This window comes from Anolis sagrei, chromosome 4 (genome assembly GCF_037176765.1).
Source record: "Anolis sagrei isolate rAnoSag1 chromosome 4, rAnoSag1.mat, whole genome shotgun sequence".
NCBI lineage: Eukaryota > Metazoa > Chordata > Lepidosauria > Squamata > Dactyloidae > Anolis > Anolis sagrei.
In genome coordinates, this window is record NC_090024.1 from 29,173,530 (window position 1) to 29,189,569 (window position 16,040).

The 16,040-nt window shown below is 37.7% G+C and overlaps 1 protein-coding gene across 2 annotated transcripts in view; it reads left to right on the forward strand.

The window, feature by feature from the left end:
• LRP12 (LDL receptor related protein 12) overlaps positions 1–16,040 on the forward strand; it is a 35,502-nt gene that overhangs the window by 5,723 nt on the left and 13,739 nt on the right. The window contains exon 2 of one of the 2 annotated variants that reach the window (XM_060775759.2): positions 13,625–13,681. The exons of the other annotated variant lie outside the window; for it this stretch is intronic. Coding sequence (XP_060631742.2) covers positions 13,625–13,681 — 57 coding nt within the window. The remainder of the gene's footprint in view (positions 1–13,624; positions 13,682–16,040) is intronic. 2 annotated transcript variants of the gene reach the window in all.

Below are 16,040 nucleotides of genomic sequence, written 5' to 3' on the forward strand. Positions count from 1 at the left end.
TGCAATTTCTCAAGTTGTTCCTGACACGAAGAAAAAACCAGCCTAGAAACATACAATATAAAATAGGATATTACAATTAATCCTAATAATAATAGTAATAAATCTATTTATATCCCGCTTTTCTCCCTATTGGGACCTATAGCGGCTCACAACATAATACAATACAAATCAAAGCACACTTATATCTGTTATTTCTGTAAGTTGTTACGTTATGTTATTTGGTGCTGCTTATTGTCTTTGGCAATTTTTTTGTTGTACTTTATATATATCTGTGTTGCATTTAGTTGCTTTGTAAGCCACCCTGAGTCCTTTTAGGGAGATGATGGCGGGATAGAAATAAAGTTACTATTATTATTATTTAACATAAAATACAGGACAGAAATCACGCAAAGTACAGTAATGTCCAGAAATAAGATATAAATAAATATTCAGCATTAAAAACATTTAAAACCAATTACAACTATTTTAGAGACTCATCAATTAAACAGTATATTTTGCTAAGCTCAGTGCAAATCGACCTGGCTGTCATTAGCAATTGAAATCATTTGTCAGAACAGGTAAGTCTTCAATAGGTTACATAGTCCTTTTTTCTTCCCTTTTGTCCCAAAGCTGTCCTCTATTTTAGTCATGGAGTGATGGTGGAGAGAAAGACAAAGCTCTCTTCATACCCGCCTCCCTAATCCGGACTTGCTTCTTAGTTTACTTTCTCCTTCACTTCCATCACCTCTCATGGTTTTGCCTTTCTCATTTTCTTCTGAGCCTGAATCCTCAAAACAAACCCTCCCCTTCATGCTGCTCAGGGCATCCTTCCAGCATCTCTGCCAGAAAGGCTGTTTTGCATTCGCAGGACAGAGCCCAGGTTGCCTTTTAAACCTTGGCTTGGCCCAGCTGTCTGTCTCTTTGTTTGCGTCTCAACCAGGCACAGTTTGTGCCTCCTGCAAATTCAAGATTTGGGGTTTGATTTGTCTAGTCTGGCCCTGGGAGTGCTGGGAAATAATGGAAGCTCACGATGAAATGTATTTTCTTTTGTATGGAGATAGATACTCAAAGTCTTCACTTTTAAAGCGTGTGTGTGTGCTGCGGGGGGGGGGGGGTATTTCTGCATTAGGAGATTCCTTTTTCACCAAATAAAACTTTCACCCATACTTTTTAAGCTGTGTAAGCTCTTCCATTTGTGTTTGCAATGGCAAGTTAAGCATAAGATACGGCTTGGGTCCTTGCTTTCTGGATGACCTTATTCTACTCTGTGGGTGCATCTGCATTGTGTAGAATAAATTCAGTTTGACATCACTTTCACTGACATGGTTCAGTGCTGTGTAATCATGGGAGTTTTGGTTTTGCCTGTAGTCTTCTCTGCCAAAGAGTGCTGGTACATCATCAAACTACATTTTCCAGGATTCCATGGAATTGAGCCATGGCAGTTAAAAGTGGTGTCAAAACTGCATTTGTTCTGCAGTATAGGTGCATCCTATGAGTTTGCTTGGCCTTCTCTCTGGCCACTTTGAGTCTCCTTGTGGAGAGAAAAAGCGGAATATAAATAAAAATAAATCTATAATATAATATACTCACATCTACGGGTGACACCACACAGTAGAATTAACATAATTTGGCACCACTTTAGAATCCGCTAAGGAACCTTAGGAGTTCTCCTATGGCGAGGCATTGCAATCTTTGGCAGGGAAGGCTAAAGACTATGCAAACTACAACTCCATAGCATTGAACTATGGCAGTTAAAGTGGTGTCAAACTGCATTACATCTACAATGAGATGCACCCTATTCTCATGGAAACAAACAAACAAAAAGGACCCTTTTTGGTGCTTGCTCCTAGGCTCTATATTTGCCTTACTAAAGAGGCAGGATTCTTCATTTGGCCTTTCATTAGACGGTTATTTATTTATCGTGTCAGGGGCAGACCAAACAAATTGCATTTTTCAACAAACAAACAAGCAGAACACAAAGTTTGCAAGCTTCGTAGTTGATTAAATGTCCTTTGACCAGTAGTGGCCACTTGGAGTGCCTCTGGTGTTGCTGCAAGAAGATCCTCCATTGTGCATGTGGCGGGGCTCAGGTTGCATTGCAGCAGGTGGTCAGTGGTTTGCTCTTCTCCACACTCGCATGGCATGCATTCCACTTTGTAGCCCCATTTCTTAAGGCTGGCTCTACATCTCACAGTGCCAGAGCATAGTCTGTTCAGCACCTTCCAAGTCACCTAGTTTTCTGTGTGCCCAGGGGGGAGCCTCTCATTTGGTATCAGCCATTGATTGAGGTTCTGGGTTTGAGGCCGCCACTTTTGGACTCTCACTTGCTGGGGTGTTCCAGTGAGTGTCTCTGTAGATCTTAGAAAACTATTTTTTGATTTAAGTCGTTGACATGCTGACTGATATCCAAATGGGATGAGCTGGAGATGTCACTGCCTTAGTCCTTTCACTTTTGGCTGCTATTTCCCAGCAGATGTCAGGTGGTGCAATACCGGCTAAATAGTGTAATTTCTCCAGTGGTGTAGGGCGCAGGCACCCCGTGATAATGCAGCATGTCTCATTAAGAGCCACATCTACTGTTTTAGCATGGTGAGATGTGTTCCACACTGGGCCTGCATACTCAGCAGCAGAGTGGCTTCTTCATTAGAAGGTGAAAACTTCCATGGGCCTTTGGAACCAACTGGATGCATAGAAAATACATAATATTGCACTGTACTGCTCTTATTTCATACTATATAACAGCTATGTTTTAAAAACCTATTTATTGTGTAATACGTACATTGTATATTAATATCAGCTTTTATTAGTACAGGTTGAGTATCCCTTATCTAAAAGTCTTGAGACCAGAAGTGTCTTTGATTTGGGGATGTGACCCAAGATGTTATGTTTCATATACATTTTGTACACATAGTCTAAAAGTAATTTTATACAATATTTTAATAATTTGTGCATGAAACGACTTTTGTAAATATTGAACCATCAGAAAGCAAAGGTACACATAGTCTAAAAGTAATTTTATACAATATTTTAATAATTTGTGCACGAAACGACTTTTGTAAATATTGAACCATCAGAAAGCAAAGGTACTGCCTCAGCTACCCATGTGGATAGTTTTGTATTTGGGAGTATTTGTGATTACCAGATAATGGATGTTCAACCTGTATCTGTTTGAATTTTATAAGCTACTTTGTATCTCTTCTGAGAGGGAAAAGTGGAATCTAAACAAAGTATCATGATCATTATTATATTGTTGAAGCTAAAGTTATAGAACAAAATCCTTGTGTCATGATGTGACTTTTAATTTAGAAAGTTTGAATCCTCACCATCTCTGTCCTTCCATTTCATTTCTCACTGTTTATAAGTATGTTGATATTTTTGATATCATCATTCATATGAAGCATAGGTCATTTCAAACAACATCTATTTGATATACTGAGTTGAAATGTTCATATGTTAAAATTTCATTGACTTTTCCTGAATGCAGAAAACCCTGCATTTATTCTTAATCCGGGGAGTGGGATGAGCTGTCATGCCCAGCTTCTGCCAACCTAGCAGTTTGAAAACAGGCAAATGTGAGTAGATAGGTAGGTACTGCACTGGCGGGAAGGTAACGGCACTCCATGCAGTCATGCTGGCCACATGATCTTGGAGATGTCTGGACAATGCTGGCTCTTCAGCTTAGAAATGGAGATGAGCACCACCCCTCAGAGATGGACATGACTAGACTTTACCTTTTTATAAGTGTTTTACTGTAGAATAATAATGATGTTAAAACACTCATTTCCAATTCATACTTTATTCTAAATCACTCACTTTGAAAGGTCATGTCCAATGGGGCCTTTCTGATTATACCAGAAAGTATTACTAGAATAGTGTTTCAGCTGAAATGGGCAAAAGCACGGGAGAAAAAACTCATTTTATACTAGTGAGCCTATGCATAAGAGAAAGAAATTCATGCAACTTCATTGTATGTTGCTGTGGTGCAAAGGATATACTGTAGCTGGTAAAGCAAAGGATTGTAACAATGTTCAGATTCTGCTAATGAATTGTTTTCTATCATCTGTAAACATATTTTTGTTTGTTTTTTTGTTTTTCTTTCCAAGTTATGAACCTTTTCTGAAATATGTCTTCACTTAGAGATAGTATGTCAGGAGCTTTGCAAATGAATAATACAGACCTTAAACATATTTGAAATCTGAGAATTATGATAACAGTCTGTATACAGATGATAAGTCACAATCTAACTCAAGCTTCCCATTTGTCACTCATGCACTTCCTGAACTAAAGTGCATACTAATTAATTTGTATAACAGTTAATATGCTGGCATGCAAATACGTGAAGACTTTATATTATCTAGGAATGTAATCTAAAATCTGTAGTCTTGCACTCCATATATGGTTTGAACCACAATCAGCTTGCTCACAAACACATTGACAGATGTAAAATTAATGGTTTTCTGTTTTTTTCTGCATGTCGATGCAATGAAACTAAACAAAATCCCTTGCTTGAAGCAAAAAAGTTATGAATCACAGTTGCAAGCAAGTTGCAAGCAAGTTCCTAAAACTTTCAGAAGATAGCTGATAATTAGTACTAGGGGGAAAGGGGTATTGGGGTAACTTTTTATGCTGTTAGATTTATAGTTGCAAAAATTATAATTTGGTGGATAATGTGTGAGAAAAGAGAAGGATGAGCTGCAAAACTCTGTGGTATGCTTCCATGGGAAGTTTTTCATCTAATAGGGTTTGCTCTTACACTGCAATTTTTGCTAACCACAATAAGTCTGGGAATGTATCCCCTGTGGACAAGAGTATCATACTGTGCCAGTTCCTTGAGCCCTATTTGAACATGGGTATGAAAAGAGATGCCTTCTATATCTATAGCATTATTGTAATTGGGTTGTTGTTTTTTTTTTTTGTTTTGTTTTGTTTTGTTTTTGGTTTTGTTTTGTTTTTTTTTGCATTTTGTTTGTTTGCATTTGTCTGGGCATTGAATGTTTGCCTTTTTTTGTTGTAAAGCGCCCTGAGTCCTCTTTGGCCGGGGGGGGGGGGTGAGGGGGAGGGGCGTCTATATATAAAGTTTTACTTATTTATTGTTTACTGGTTGTACTCAACTGGTCACATCTCAGCAATTCATGGCAGTAAAGGAATAGGAACTCTTTCACCAGCCCATTCAAGAAGTGCTTTCCATGAGCACAAGCTTCATTTGGGGATGTGCGTAATGATCCTTTTCTTCAGGGGAGCAGAGTGTTTTACTTCTGTGTGCATAAGCCACTTTTTGGGCTGTGCATTCATGGATGTTAGTAACTGAGAAGCAGAAAAAGGAGGAGAGTGACGAAAGGGCAGTATGGGCCAAAGCTGTTGGTGGAAATGGAGTCAGAGAGATGGAGGAGAAAAGAATGAGACCCCGCCACAGCTACCGGCATGTCTGAGGTCTGTCAGATCTAGGGCCTTTTTAGTGCTTTTAGTTCAATCAACAGAGACTTGGCAAGCAGCAGGAACTACAAAATTACAAAGCTGCGGACTCATTGTATTTTTTAAATATAAAATTAGCTACCATTCTAGCTACCATTGTGTTGATAATATATATCAATATTTTATTTATTTATTTACTTACTTACTTACTTTGTTCTCTCCCTCACTGAGGGACTCAGAGTGGCAACAATTTGATGCTGTTCTAACATAAGACAAAATCAATTCAAAATACATAAGGATCACATATATAAAAATTACAAATATTGATAATACTTTAAAAAGATATATTGGGTTGTCATCATTGTATGTGGCACAACACTTGAGATCAAGAAAACCCATGCAACTTGACAACAATGTGAATCATGCTTTTAAGTGTGGCAGTAATTTAATCACAAGTATGCTACATTACCTTATATTAAACTGATTTCAAATCCTCCAATACTTGAAGCAAGACAGCACACTTTGGTGAGAGATGTAGCTGAGGACTTTATTGGCTTTGTTAGTGGCTTTGTTAGTGTTTCCTGTCTTCCTTATTTTGCCTAAATATGCTTAACACTAGGCTATGCTAGATTTCTATTAAAAGTTTTCTAAAATAGTATTAATTGTTGCCGTCATTTTAATAATTAACATGAAGTGCAAATCATGATGGTGGCAACGCTTTTTGTTTTCAGGTAGCAAGTTAATTTGTCATCTTACAGTCATGTAGCTTAAATATACTTCAGTTAACAAAGTACAGTATGTTCCTAGACTTTACTTTGTTAACAGAAAATTTTGTACCAGAGGCAAAAATAACATGGAAAGAAAAGAGTTAGGTTTATATACCATAAAAATGAATAACAGTTCAATATGTTTCATCGATCTTTTCATTCAAAACTAACAATAAACACATGGTAAATTAAATAATCATGCCTGATGAGCCTTGCATAACTAAACATTTTTGTCTTCCTCTCCTTAAAGAAATAGAAGTGACACTGTCTAGATCTTAATCTACTAGTGGTTACCTTCTTTTTGTGTCACAAGACTAATTTCCTGTGTAGGGTTAGATATTTGGAAAAGACTTCTGTGTTTTGAGAGAGTTAAAGGGAAATGTGGCTGGACTACAGAACAAGCCAAAACTACCCAGGAAAATAGCAAGTTACATTAACAGGACAGAGTAAAAGATGAGGACAGAAATTCAGAAAATAAGAAGCTGCAGTGACCCTAAAAGCTTTGATGAGATGAGCTTTTAAGTGGAGGTTCCAAGAGGTAGCTTAATATAAAAAATGTGAAAGGCAGCTCCATGGAGTAAGCAAAAGGGAATAGTTCATATGAAATGAATTTGCCTAAGGCAGGGAGTATAGGAAGCAGGGGAAAGGGACAATTAGGGCCAATTCACCATGTATATTCATATGCCTTCAAGCTGCCTGTCGACTTAAGAATTTTCTTAGACCAAGAATACTCAGAGGTGGTGTTGCCAGGTCCTCCCTCTGAAATACAGCCTACAGCACTCGGTATTCATTGACAGTCTCCCATTCAAGTACAGATGAGGATTGACCTTGCTTGGCTTCTATCATCATACAGGATCTGGTGCCTTTAGAACATTAATCAAGCTAGCTTCTTTAAAAGATGCCACATGTACAGGAGGGTCATATCCCTGTACTACATCTAATTTCAATAGAAAACCCAGACATAACAAGGCTTCTATATAGGTAGTTTCTCTTAATGAGACGAGTGGTAGAATTAGCTCTTTGAAATCTGTTATTCTGTTTCTGAGGTTGGAAATTCACTTTCTCTCTTTCCTTCCTTCAAAACTGAGAGACATAGCCACCCACTCACCTTTGAAGAAGCTCTGGTTTTCCTTTGCTAGAGAGAACAAGTTGTGATTAGTGTTGTGGAGCTGAACAAAAATAGCAGAGAAATATCTCCTAATTTTATATAGCTTGCATAGCTGTTCAGTGAAAATTTCTGATTCATTAAATGCACTCCAGTACAACCTCCTAAAAACAGTGTGGTCAGACTAAAAGTTAAGTACCGTAACTACTGTAATATCACAAGATGTTCGGACACACAACAGGACCACCTCTGAAGATCTCAAATTTCTAGCAAACTCATTTGTGGCCAAGGAGATGGTCTTTCAGATATTGATCCAATGTTTAGTGCTTTGTAGATCAACATCAGTACTTTGAATTGAGGTCAGAAACAAATTAGAAACAAGTGTAGGTCTTGGAGGAAAGTTGTTATATGACGTCTGAAAAACATATCTGACACCAGCCTAGATGCTGCATTACTTTGAACTAGCTGCAGTTTCCAAACAATTTCAAGGGCAGCCCCATGTAGAGTACATTTCTGTAGTCTAATCAAGCAGCAACTAAGATATTAATTATTGGCCAGTTCTACCTTCTTTGAGAAAATGCTCAGCTGGAACACTAGTCAAAGCTGGTCAAAGGCACTTCTAACCACTGCAACAACCTGGATTTCCAAGGGCAATGTTGGGTTTAGAGCACTGGCAATTTATGAATCTTTCAAAGGAAGAGCAGCTCCATCCAGAACAGGCTGTGATCCCAATCCCAGGTTGGTTTTCTTCTGACCAGTAGCATTTACATCTTGTCTGGATTAAACCTCAGTCTGTTAACCCACAACCAATCCTTTACTGCATCCACAGGGCAATTCTGCACAACTACAACCTGGGGATCACAACCAGACGCAGTAAAGACATCTGCCCTTGTGCTTTGCTTCTCTGCTGCTGAGTATGCATGCCCAGTGTGAAACACATCTCACCATGCTAAAACAGTGGATGTGGCTCTTAATGAGACATGCCGCATTCTCATAGGATGTATACGCCCTACACCACTGGAAAATTATACTGTTTAGCCGGTATTGCACCACCTGATATCTGCTGAGAAGTAGCAGCCAATAATGAAAGACCAAGGCAGTGACACCTTCAGCCCATCCTCTGTTCGCATATCAGCCAGCACACCAGTGCCTTAACTCAATAGTTTTCTAAGATCTTCAGAGATCTGCAGGAACACCTAAGCAAGCAAATGTCCAAAAGTGGCAGACTAAAACCCGGAACCTCAAGTCATGGCTGATACCGAATGAGAAACTCCCCTCTGGGCGCACAGAAGACTGGGCGACATGGAAGGCACTGAACAGACTGCGTTCTGGCACCACGAGATGCAGAACCAACTTTAAGAAATGGGACCACAAAGTAGAGTCCATGACATGCAAGTTTGGAGAAGAGCAAACTACAGACCAGCTCTTACAATGCAGTCTGAGCCCTGCCACATGCACAATGGAGGACTTCCTTATAGCAACACCAGAGGCACTCCAAGTGGCCAGCTTCTGGTCAAAGGACATTTAATATAATGCCACGTTTTAAAATCGTGTGTTTTTTAAATACATTTTCAACTGTACCCTTGGCTTGCTTCTGATATGCTAAATAAGCAGCCTCCTAATATCAGTTGTAAAGGAGTGGTAGAGTTCTGTAGATTCAGTGTATAGTTCTAACAGACAGATGTTAGTGTTTTGCAATCTGACTCAACTAAAGCATTTTCTATGTAAGCATTTGTTTGAATTGCATTGGTTTATTTTGGAAAACCTTAGTCACAAGCTGAAAGTATGCATGTTGAATGCAAATGCAACAGGAAACGTATTCAAAACACTGCAATCCCACAGCTCTGAGATTTTTTCTGTTTCAATAGATGAGGCTTCTAGCGGTTGCTACTGAAGCTACTTTTGAAACAGATACAAATTTAATTGTCTGGACTTGGTTACTAGAAGAAAACAAGATATCTGTTTCGTGAAGAGCTTTTATTACAGATATATCTGGAACAAACATAACAGAATTTATCTTAGTGGTGGAAACTTTTTTCCGAGGCTGTATTTCCTCAGTGGATGGGGATAGTCTGATAGACGCCAGAGAACATGAATCTCTCTGGTGAAGCTTGAGATAAAAATGAGTGAGTTAAGTCTTTCTATGTATTCCTTCTTTCCTTTCTCCTGCCCTAGCCCACTGATTGTTGGGAAATTGCTGTGCCTGGACATCTGCACTGATCACTTTCAGAAAGGTTTTGAATATTAATCTAAGGTTAAGGGTTGCCCACCATGATCTGAAAATATTGAACTCTACTACTTAGTCAGCTACTTTAGTTTCTTTACGGTGTATTGTGAAGTTTGTGTTGTTTTAATTGTAATCACTGTGGATGCATTCTTGGGGGAATAAAAATCTTCAAATACAAAAACAGACTTTTCAAGAAGTTGAGTATAAGTGGCAAATTTAGCTCTTGCTATTTGACCATTGTTCTGACTATAACTGATAACTAACTGAGAAGCACATAACATATACTTGCAATTTTTCTAACATAATAATAATCTCTACCTGTTTCTTAATTTTAACAATCCCTCAAGGCAGCAACCACACATCCATTGAATATACAGCCTTTTCACTTTTATTTCAGGAAAATAATACTCCCAGTTTAAGATTTATCTTCATTAAGAAATTATTTGCCAAAGATTTAAGAGATCTCTTTCAGGGTTGGTCAACATCAGTGAATCCAGGAGACTGTTTTCTGCCCTTGGCTCTTCCACAGTCTTTTAAATTGCCCAAACAAATTAAACTTGGTGTGTTTTTAAACATGTATGAAAAGTGGTGCTTTTTAAGCTAATGAAATTCCTGTAGCATATTGAAAAGGTGAATTGGAAGCTTTCAGAAAATGCAGCTTACCTTTTCATTTTTGCTAGAAAAATGCTGATCTGAGGAGTCTAGTAGTTCAAGGGCACTACAAACATGTGGCTACAGCCACAGTTTGTTTATAATTGGTGCATATAAACTGGTTTCAAGACATAGAATTCATTTTGTAGCCTTTGTAGCAGCTGGCAGAGATCTCCCAGTTCTTGTTATTTCATACTCTTTTTCTGATTATTCACATACATTTCATTTCAGCAACCCTTTTAAGCATCTAATATAAGGCCTACATACCTTGGAAGCACTAAATCCTCTAATATTAGAAGCTAAGCAGGGTCAGTTCTAATTGTATTTGGACTGAAGACCACCAATGACTGCCAGGTATTGTATATTTCAGAAGAAGGAACTAGCAAAACTACATCTAAATATTTCTTATCTCTGAAAAAACCCTATCAACTCAATGGGATCAACATAGGTCAGCTGATGACTTGAAGGCACATGCATATGCGTGCGCGCGCACGCACACACAGAGGCATACTATTCCAGTCAGTCTGGAACAATTTCTTTGAAATTTGGCAAAAACAAAAAACAAGAAAGAGAAAGTGTTTTTAGAATAACACTTGCTAGTATACCAAGTAGGATGAGAGATTCATTTCATGAAGATTCTCATATAAACGCAGGTGCTCATACTAGCACTTTGCTTCTTAGTAAGTACTTTGAAGTAGCTGTTTTGGATAAAGGATTGCCTGGAGGAAAGCATAATCTAGCCTTCATAGCACAACACAGACTAAAATATCACTTGATGACAAGAGAGACTAAGTGATTTTATTCCAGTTGATGAATCATCTCAAAATTTATTATGAGGAAAGAACGCAGGCATTTTATTAATCTTGAAATGAATGTGTAACTCAGTGAAAGATGGCCAAACTTTTTCATCATTCTTAATTTTGTTAGCTCAGACATGGGGGGAGTGGGGAAGCAGGAAGAAAGTTCTTAATTTTCATTGCAATGTGTAATTCTACTGTTAATCAGTTTTTCACGTATAGCTGACAACCAGTTTTGCAGGTATAGGTTGAGCATCAATGAATTCAAAATTTTCCAAAATCCAAAATTACCCACATGACATGGGGTTAGCTTTGCTTTCTGATAGTTTAGTATGCGCAAACTTTGTTTCATTTACAAAATTATTTAAAAATATTGTGTATAAAATTACTTTCATGCTAGACTATATAAATGAATTTTGAGTTTAGACTTTGGTGTAATCTCCAAGATATCTCATTATGTACAGTGTATGGAAATACTCCAAAATCTGGGGGGAAATGAAATTCATTTTCCCCCATGAAAGAAGATAAAAGGCCTCTTTGAGCTCTCTAGTGTAACTTTGTGATCATATAGTTGTGCTAGAGAACCTAGAGATTCCTAGAAAGGTGTTCTGGGGTATGTGTCCTTAAGAAAAAAAAAGTTTGGAATTTAGTAATAATGATAATAATAACTTTATTCTTATATCCCACCTCCATTTCCCTGAAGGGACTCGGTGTGGCTTACATGGGGACCAAGCACAATATAAACAAAGGTTACAAATAACACAATTATAAACATATAACAGTAAAATATATTAAAACAGTAAAATCAATGAAATGTAAAAACTAAACCAGACATCAAACAACCAGTAGCCAAAAAAAGTGGGCATATGCAAATTTGAGACTAATAGGGCAGGACAAGGATTTAAGCAAATACAAAACTGTAGGGCAGGGCCTGGGAATAAAGTGCTGGAGAGCCAACCAAAAGATTAAGACTAGGCAGACTTAGCTAAACCATTATTCAAAGGCACATTGAAACATCCAAATCTTAAAGTCTTTCCAGAAGATGGACAGAGTGGGAGATAATCTCATCTCCCTGGGGAGAGAGTTCCAGAGCCGGCGGGGGAGGGGGGGGGAATGGCCGAGAAGGCCCTCTTGGCCCTACCAACCATTCTTGTGATGGAGGTGGGAGCGAAAGAAGGGTCTGCCCAGCAGATCTTAGCACTTGCTCCAGTTCATAGAGGGAGATACGGTCGCAAAGATAAGCAGCCCAAGCTGCACTTTGAATTGGGCCTGGAAACCTATTGGCAGCCAGCGGAGCTGCTTAAGTAGAGGCATCGTGCCCTCCCTGTAACTTGCTCCAGTTAACAACCTGACTGCCAGCCTGACTGCACAAGATGCAGTTTCCAACCATCTTCAAAGGCAGCCCCACGTGGAGTGCATTGGTGTAATCCAATCTAGATATAACCAAGGCATGGACCATCATGGCCAAGTCATATTTCTATCATTTTCCCCAAATAAATTCTGCTTGAATCAGCTTAGTACACTCATTTTTCTTCTCTTTTGTCCACCTTCAATCAACTTAACAAATTGTCAGAAATTCTGATAGCTAGAGTCCAAAATGCCTGGAGGATCAACAGTTGGGAACTATTAATCCTGACTAATTAAATACAGAACACACATTTTGCCCCAATCTGCTTATGGCTATGCATCTATGCATCACCTAAGGCATTCTCTGCTTTTAAGCTATGTACCTAAAGACTCAGCGCAAAAAGGAATAGGGGACAAAGTGTATGTGTTGCAGGTAAGAACAAACTTAGGCATCTGTTCTTAAAGTTACAAAGATATTAACAAGTATTTGAAGATTTCAGAACAACTATATTGCCTGAAAATTTTAGATGAAAAATATTGCCTTTTTTCTGGCTAATATTTTATTGCAAATAGATGTGTTAATGATGTATTTTGTAATGCCAGTGGTATGCAATATAAAGTACTGCTAAATATGGAGCAGTAAAATATTAGAAAACATCCCTGACAAAGATATACACAGTAAGAAAGGGAAATATAATGGTAGGAAGGAAGTATGGTAATAAAAATACAGGAAGAAATAGTCCAGATATACATACTTTGAATGCAGAGAGTAGTAAAGATAAAATTGCTTACTATGTATATGTAAACTATAGAATTACTGTATTGGACCTGGAAGAACATTAATATTGCCCGGATAGTTTAATTTGTTTGATTTGTGCTTACCATGTGAAAAGCAGTTAGAACCTAACTGGCTAGAATTCCTTCCAGACAAAGTAGGAAGAATTGAGGCCTTTCCGGAATATACTTCTAGTCAATGAAATTTGTCTCTTCAGTAATCTCCCTTTTCAATGGGAGAGAAATGAAAGGGTTCTGAAAGAGTGAAAGAGAAGACCAAAACAATTGAAATCCTTACCCATTAAGGGTAATGAAGCTCTGAAGCATCTTAAGTTCTCAATTTATCTTGCGATAAGTGACATGGAATCAATTTGTGTCTTGATTGTATAATCATTTTAACCCCACCCCTTTTAAAAATAGTTGAAGAGGCCTTGGTTCTGAAGTATTTGAATATTAAAGTAACTTAGTTTTTGTTCTTTTTTCTTTTCTGTAGTACAGTATCTGAAGATTTTTTTTTTACAAATTTTATCTTGAAAATTAGTTTATTCATTATGTTTAATTTTAGGAAACAGTGCTCTTGCAGAACATTCTGAAAATGTGCATATTTCAGAAGTCTCAACTGGTAAGTCTTTTTTTGTAATGTTTAAATTTCATGCATGACTTAAATAGTAAATATTGAAAGCCACCTGGTATCTTATGAAGAGATATTTGGCTATAAAAATTATTACTGCCTTTTGCAGCATGTAATAAGGAGTGAAGCAACTGAAACATGGAAGAATTTTCATAAGATAAATTCGATACCTCCATGCTTGTGAACAGATTATTCTGTTCAAAATGTTTAATTATTTTCCATACAAACATTAAAGAGAAAGGGTAGCCTAAGCTGATTTTTCCTAAAACAAAGTTCTGTAACATGAAATTTAGAGAAAATATATTTTAAAACGAATGTTACTGTTAATAATAAAATGCATCCATTACACCTTTTGTTTTATGAGACTTGAAGCAGCCTCTGGAACATCTTATTTCCCAATTCTCATACTTGAAGTATTGATGCAAAAGGAATGGAATACTTGCCGTGTTCTAAAGTTAGACTCTCCCACTTGTCACTGAGGGAAAACTGAAGAAATTCCTAAACTCCTTTTAGTTCTTCTTAAGGGCCAAAGCTCTCCAAAGGAGGTGTCCACAATAGAATTCCTTACTGTAATAAAATAGCAAGTAATCGCATGAGTAAACACAAACAATAATAAAATCTAAATTCGATAATACTAAAATGTAATTCAAAACTCCAGTAATAAAACGCAAGAACAATCTAATAAAACTCAGTGAGGAAAACTACAAAAAAGGGGTCTTCAGAGTTTTCTCCAAAACCTGAATTGGTGAGATTTGGGAGATCCTTGGTGGGTAGCTTTTTCCAGCTACATGGGGTCACAACAAAATATTGCCAGCCTAACTATCCTCAAAGACACAGAGAGAGTACAAGTACTACAGACAAACAGATTGGGCAAAAATTGTCCTTCATATCTATGCCTTTTCAGATAATCTAATGTGATGGACTTACAGTTTATTTGTTGTTGTTGTTGCTCTGTTGCCCCCATTGTCCACAGTAATTTGGAAACACATCAGGCTGAAAGCCAATGGCTTGTCGACCAGACCTGCAGTAGTACTTCAAGTAATTTGTTTCCAAACCCATTTAAGGCTTTAAAGCAGGGAAGTCCCTCAAAATGTTTTTAAATTACAGCTCCCACAATCTCTTACCATTGGCTATGTTGAATAGAGCTGAGAGAAAACACATGCCAAAAACATTTGGATGGCCATCTGGCCATCACTGCTTCCAAGTAATACAACAGTATAGCATCAGTGTCATATTATCAAACTGCCGTGGCCCCAAAAACAATTGCAGGCCACATTTGCTCCAGCTGAAATTCTGTAATGTTTGGATTAAGTTGGCCCCCCATCCAATCCATTACCGTTCAGAGGCCCCAATTTAGAACCAAAGCACCTTCTTTGTACAGGGGTGATGGCATCAAACCCTAAAACTCTGGACAACCTCTTCCAGCAGTTTCATGTATATATGAAATGGAACACACAAGGCAAGTGCTAGGAAGCCAAGAGACCAGAACCACTTTATTGTTTTGCCTCCCTAGCAAAAGAGTGCCTCCAAGTCCTACCCCAGCAAGTCAGCCCAGAAAGATACTATGGTACACATACTCCCTTGGCCATTGTCTTTATTTTGTTCTTTCTAAAAAATTGTTCTATCTCTTGCTTTTCATTTACTGAATTTCCTTTGTTTGATCATAAGCTTGTTTGTTTTGCAATTGTTCATAATCTACCTCCTCCTGATTCTGTTAGTTGCTCTTTTCAAGAGCTTTGTTCTGTTAATTCTGAGGCCTTTTGGCAAGCATTGCTCTCTTCTTTGTCTTCCTTTTATTCTGTTGGTTCCTTGGATTCATCTGTTTTTTTACTCAACCTAGATTTATTTATTTTTTATTTTTGCCCCCTTTTTCAACACGCATCTTCACTTGACCCATCTTCTCTTTATGATCATCCCACTATTTCACTGCTGCCTTTCCTTTCAAAAAATTTGGAACAAGTTGCTTATGTATGTTGCCTTGTCTTTCTTTCTCATATTTCTGTAACTGATCCCTTTCAATCTGGATTTTGCTCTTTGCACTCTATGGAGACAACTTTTACAAAAATCACAGATAGTCTCCTTCAGGCTTTGTCAAAAATTCAGTTCCTAGTCTTCTTGATCAGTCTGCAGCTTTTGACACAGTTGATCATGTTCTTTTGTTGGCTTCATTTCATGACCTAGGGTTTACTGATTCATTCCTTAGCTTATCTTGTCTGTCAGGTCAAACATGTCTTTCAGGTGTTTCAATGTACTTAGTTATCTAAAATGTATCATGGCAAAGACAGAACTACTTATTTTTGCTCCAAAAATAACTTTAGAAGATGCATTTTTCATCACTGATAATCCCCAT